The sequence below is a fragment of the Arachis ipaensis genome, chromosome B01 (assembly GCF_000816755.2).
Source record: "Arachis ipaensis cultivar K30076 chromosome B01, Araip1.1, whole genome shotgun sequence".
Classification (NCBI taxonomy): Eukaryota; Viridiplantae; Streptophyta; class Magnoliopsida; order Fabales; family Fabaceae; genus Arachis; species Arachis ipaensis.
In genome coordinates, this window is record NC_029785.2 from 45,107,696 (window position 1) to 45,113,968 (window position 6,273).

General features: G+C 33.1%; 1 protein-coding gene across 1 annotated transcript; it reads left to right on the plus strand.

Annotated features, from left to right (window-relative positions):
• Positions 718-1,248, plus strand: LOC107606364. Its single transcript, XM_016308431.1, has one exon. The coding sequence runs from the start codon at positions 718-720 to the stop codon at positions 1,246-1,248; it is 531 nt and encodes a 176-aa protein (XP_016163917.1).

A 6,273-nucleotide genomic window follows, 5' to 3' on the forward strand; every position in this document is an offset into this window, starting at 1 on the left:
GGACATGCTCTCCTAGTTATCAATTTGAAAAGCTTTTTGTTGCATATGGGTGTTGTGTGACAGGTTTTCTTCGTGGAGCAAGGCCTATATTATTTATTGATGGTTGCCACTTAAGTGGTCCATACAAGGGAACTCTTCTAGCTGCCTCTACATGCGATGCAAATAATGATTTATTCCGATTGCATATGCAATTGTTAGCGCTGAAAATAATGAGAATTGGCTTTGGTTCCTATCTAATTTGAAAGAACTAACTGGGTCAATTCCAGTTACGTTAATATCTGATAAGCATCCATCAATTATTGCAGTTGTGGAGCAAGTATATGACAGGGATAGACATGCTTATTGTTATCGACATGTGAAAGAAAATTTTTGTGCAGAAACTAAAAAGTTACAGAGGGGAATACGCGATGAAGTAAAAGAAGATGCAAAAAAACTACTAGACGCAGTTTGTTATACCCGTTTTGGCACAGAATTTACAGAAACTGTGCAACAACTTCGTGCATTTTCACCAGAACTTGCAAATTGGTTAGAGACTAAAGGAGATATTAACAAATGGGCAAAGTCTCAATTCCCTCATCGACGATGGGACCTCATAACTACCAATATAGCTGAATCATTTAATTCATGGATAAGAAAAGAGAGGACTCATAGTATTTGTGCTTTAATAACAGAGCATAGAGACAACTTGCAAATCTGTTATATACTGCAAAGTTAGAGATGACTAAATGGAAGAATGAAGTTGGGCCAAAGATTGATAAAATATTGATGGAGCATGTAGCTAGAAGTGAGTTTCTTAAAGCAGTGAGATATGGAGATCATAATGTTATGGTTAGAGGGTCAAATGTTGATGTACGTGTGAATCTACTACGCAAAGAATGTACATGTCTTGAATGGCAAATGACTGAAATTCCATGTCCACATGCTTGTGCTGCAATTAAATTATTACATGGCAACATCTACACCTATGTAGAGGAGTGCTATCTGAAAAGTTCACAAGAAAAGATTTACGCGAGCAGTATGATTCCAATTGAAACTCATGACATGCCTGATGTCAACAACCTGACCCTAACAGACTGGGAGAATAATATTTTTCTTATGTCACCTACAACAACTCGTCCTCCGGGAAGACCATGCAAGAAGCGCCGAGAGTCACAATTTCAAGATGTGCATGTTTACAAATGTAGCCGATGTGATCAGAGTGGTCATAATCGTTCTAAACGTAGAAATCCTAATCCAGAAAAGATATGAATTTTTTTAGGTAGTTCTAAATTTATAGATTGTCACATTTAGAATTGCAATATTGGTTTTTCTTAAGTTATGCATATTAGGTGATTCTGCTGAGTTTCTTAATTGTATCTGCACTTAAACTTTATAGTTTTACTTTGATTTTTAATTAAATTTGTGTAATCTTACACTTGAATTTTGTAGTTTTATGTTGATTTAATAGCGTTTCTGCAAATATGCACTTGAATTATGCAACAGGTTTGGCTTTAGTTCTATTGTGCAATTCTGCATTAAAGTTGCTGCACTTAGTAAATAAAAATCTACAATTTAATTTTTTTCTATGATTTTGCACTAATGTTCTGTAATTTTCTGCACAAACTCTGCAATTTTACACTAAAATTGTGTAACTCTGCTCATAGTTAAACAAAACAATCTTAGAAAAAGAAACACTTTCTATAAAATTTTCAATTGATATTTTCATTACAAGTCAAAGATCCAATGAATAATTGTGCTTCCATACCAGTCTTCCAGTAAAATTAGACCACTCTAATATTTTCATACCATTATTCCTTATGCTTCATTGATAGCCTTGATAGTTGCTAGTTACTAATAATCATGGATAATGATCATCACACTCATAAAAAAGAAATTCATATTTCAAATCAATTCAGGTTCATAGACTCAATGAGGCTGTAGAGAAACATTTCAGCTTCTCTTTCAATCTGTTTTCAAGCAAGAGATAGAATTCATGTTTGAAAGTAACCTTATTCTCCCTACAGCCATGTGTACTCAATGATGTTTCAATGTAGATAATACATTTCACTCTAATCAACTCTTTGAATTTTCAGATAGGGAGAAGCCGAATCTCGAAGCCGGAACAGAACAGTCACTAACCATAACATAGAAGCCTACTTTGCACCTAAAAGTGACTTAATGATAGTATCACTTATACCATCAAGATAAGGGAACAAGTGAACAGATCCTTTGAGTTCATGATACTGAATCCAGGGAAGATTTTCGGCGATGTATCGTTGCACTATAGCAGGCACCATCAAATCTTCCTCTCTATGCCAAAGAAGATGGACAGAAGCTTCATTATTTGGAAACGAGTTTTTAAAATCCAAAAGACTAAAATTTCATTTACCAAATCCAATATTTAAGTCACGGTGGAGAGTCTCGTATTCTCCTTGCTGTCTTGCCTGAGCCTGTAGAAACAAAGTACAAAGTGAAATCAAGAACTTTGGTTAATTCTCTGGCAAAACAATCACCATAAACTTTTATTATTATAACCAATATAAATTATTTTAGGTCACTAAATTGTAGCCACCTAAAGGCTAGTAGTGATACTTACCACATGACCCTTTTTATTAGACCAAGTTGTTGAAGTAAGCTCTTTATCTTTGAAATCCTGCATTTTTTTGTGTAAACATAATTAAGAGTCATGACATATAATCAGGTTCTTCTAATTAGACAAATAGAAAGAAATGCTACAATCATAAGCAACGCCAAAGCATTGTGTTTAAAGTCCATGAACAATTTTAGAACACAAGTTTAGAAACAAAAACTGATCCATCTTTATTTTCAGTCTCATACCAAACACACCTTGAACATAAACCCTTCAAATTCAGATTCATTCATTTATTAATGTATTTTTCAATATAGACAACAAGTGTTATTAGAGTTCTTACTAGGGCCAAAGATAACGCTCTTAACATCAATAATGCACTACTATATTCATTAAAAAAATTGTAACTTAGATTTTGTTTAATGCATATGCCCTTATAACTTGAAAGAAACAAAATTGAAAATCACATAATCAGTAAAACAAAACAGTGACTAATAGCATCATCAGGTTTGAATTAAGGCATTTTCACATCACACTAAAATCTTATTCATAAATTGAAAATGTTCAAACTTCATCATGTATTGCAGTTTTCACCTTAAAAGCTATACAATTTTTAATTTCAAGGATACTAATATAGCTCAAAAGCTTAAGGCAGGGACTTGAACCTGAAATAAGCGTGTGGCTTTGGGGAGCTTCAGGTGGGGCTTGCTGCTGCGAGCGACTGGAGGAGTCAAAGGAGCAATGGTCGACGTGGGACGAATGAGTTTCACCGCCGGCGACGAGCTTCAGAAGACGATTCTGCCCGAAGATAACGATTTTGCCTTTGACAACTTTGCTGGATGGTAATGAAGACGAATCTCTTTTGACGCGACGAAGACGACATCGATTCCACCTCTGATACGACGATTCTACCTTTGGCGAATCTTCTCAAGCGCGCGCCACCGACGTTTTCCTTAGGTTGGGTATGGAGTGGGTTTGAGAATAGGTGAAGAAGATGGGAAAGAAAACAAGGGGAAGGAGAAGAAAGATTATTGGATATTATTGTCTTTTTATTTTTTATTTTTCATTTTTATTTTTAATAATATATAAATTAGTCCTTTTTAATAATTTTAAAATTAATAATCCTTTTTATTAATTAAGTTTTATTAATGGTCCTTTATATTAATTTTCCCTAAATTCATTCTCGTACCACTTCGTTTGTTAATTCAGAATTATAAAAAATCCCAAACACCTCGATCGCCTCATCAACTCTACCTTCACTTCCGTCAAATCCTCCCTTTCCTACAACTAGTGTGATTTCCGCGCGTTGCGTGAATTGTGTACATAATCTATTTTATTGTATTTATGTATATTTTGTTTATAAAAAAATTAATACATATTTATGAGGAGTTAATTTATTTAGTATATATATAGATTGATTAATTAATTTTTTTTATAATATTGATGTTCAATCTCGTTAAAAAAATAAATATATAAAATTTGATCTTATAGCATTTCTAAAACTAAGTGTACACTTATAAATATTCCTCAAACTTGATCCACAACTATTCTGAATTTCTTTTTTCACATATATGACATGTTAGAAGTAGTAATCCTTGGTATATTATCCAATTGGTTTTGTCTAAACAAAGCCTGGATGCTTCATTTTATTTATTGGTCCAGTCAAGCCAACCATAAATAATTCAAAATTTAGAATACTAATTTGGATACCCCTTAAAAAACTAAAAGATCGATCTAATTGAACTTCATTTAAAACATATTAAATCAACACTCTAATTTCAAAACAGACACAAAATCACTAAATAGCAAAACTATATATATAGACCTAGGTATAGCAAATATTCGTAGCCAACCATAGCACACAAAAAATAACTATTTTTTTTATTTGATTAAAAGTCCTACTTCTTTCTTATCAATCAAACAAAACCAACAAAAGTAAACTCATGAATCAATAAAAGTAAACTCATAAAGACAAAAGCATTTTTATTTTAAACTTTGATATATATTTAAACCAAAGGCACCCTTAACCCTTGATTCAAAGATCATTGGCAATTGAACATGAACCTCATGTCTCAATCTCTAAGCCATTCTTATTTCATTCTTTCAATTCCTTTATTATTTGCTCCAAAAGTCACATCTTTCCAAACAACAAATAGAACCATATGTTAAAAAGACATGAAAATATTTTTTTATTGCCACATGCCTCAGTTCCAAATTGAATGTGAGCACTTATGCCCTGAATATTACTATCTCAACACATTAAGTATTGATAATAGTTAAAAATACAAATCTCAACAATAAATGAAACTTTTCTAGTCCTTGTCCCTTGTTGCGGCTGCAATCAATCTTGCATCAATCTACGAGCGCAGCCCGTTCCTCCTGTCATAAAATACATGGAGTACAAACACAAATAAAAATGCAGCCATTTTAACTTAGAAAGCCAAAAGAATCAAGTAGTGATATACTCTACTTGTACCAACCCCTCTCATTAACAGTTTGATCTTGTACCATCAATTTGTCAATTCGAGCCTGCTTTGTTGGGTCGTATAAACTCAAACGAATAAAAAAACACAATTTGATGTTTTATTCTTTCTTTTGCTTTTGTCTTATGTTTGATCTTCCTAAAGATATAATCTAAAGTTTCTCCATCTTTACCTTAGCATTCATTCTCTCAACCTCCCCTTATAGGTCTGCCTCCCTCAGAGACACTGACTATGTACCTTTCTTGATTCTTTATTAATTCTCTTTGAGTTTAAATTCGCGTACCAATTTCAAATGGTAAATTTGCGCTCAAATTTTAAAATTCAAAAGAAAAAAAACCGCTCAAATTGGAGTGGGTTTCACTGAAACTACATGCTTAAACCAATGGATAATAAACTCTCAAACCAACCTAAGGTTACCCGGTTTAAAAGACACTACACAAAGCTAACAATGGTAAAAGCCAGATCTGTGAATAAGGGTGAATTAAATCGTGTTAAGAAAATATAAAATAAATTTCTACTTAAAAAAAATTACCTCTGCAACACCGTCATGGTAGGATCTCAGAGCTCTCGTTCTCTTCACCGTGTCATCAACTTGCTTCTAGCTACTCCTTTTTCACTGTTGGCAGGAACACCACTCGCAGCTGCCGCTGTTCTAACGGCGGTTCCTCTGTTTGCATTGTGAACAAAGATTTTGTGTTTACTTCGGTGACGGTGCTGAGATTCCGTACCGGCAAGCAAAGAGAACGATGGAGAGAGATCTGAGTTTTTAAATTTTAAAATGCAGTAGCTTATGAAAATGGTTGTCGCTAAATGTCCAAATTTTGTCATTTTAGATATATATTTACTTTGATACCTTTATTTTTTTAGTGTGCCATGTGTCGTTCAGACAGGTTAGACACTTGTCAAGTAAAGAACCATTTCCTGCTTTCTTTTTATAGTTTTATATATAAAGGAGATATCTAACTGATAGAGAGTGTTAGCAAGTACCATTATTGCAACATTTTGAATTGAATATATATTGAATAGTACTAATTAACTCCATGTGAAGCATCTACAGGAATATAGTTTGCGTTTCGCAAATGTTAATTTTATCATATTAATGGCTTATCTCTTTATATATAATTTTATGCACATAATATAATGATGTTTTATATAGTCAAATAGTGTTTGATGTAGTACAACTCTTTTATTGGCCAAGTTTCTAATTAAACGGGTAGTTGC

What these genes read in the sequence shown, in the direction of transcription:
- LOC107606364 (XM_016308431.1), top strand. Translation starts at nt 718, where the DNA reads ATGACTAAATGGAAGAATGAAGTTGGGCCAAAGATTGATAAAATATTG.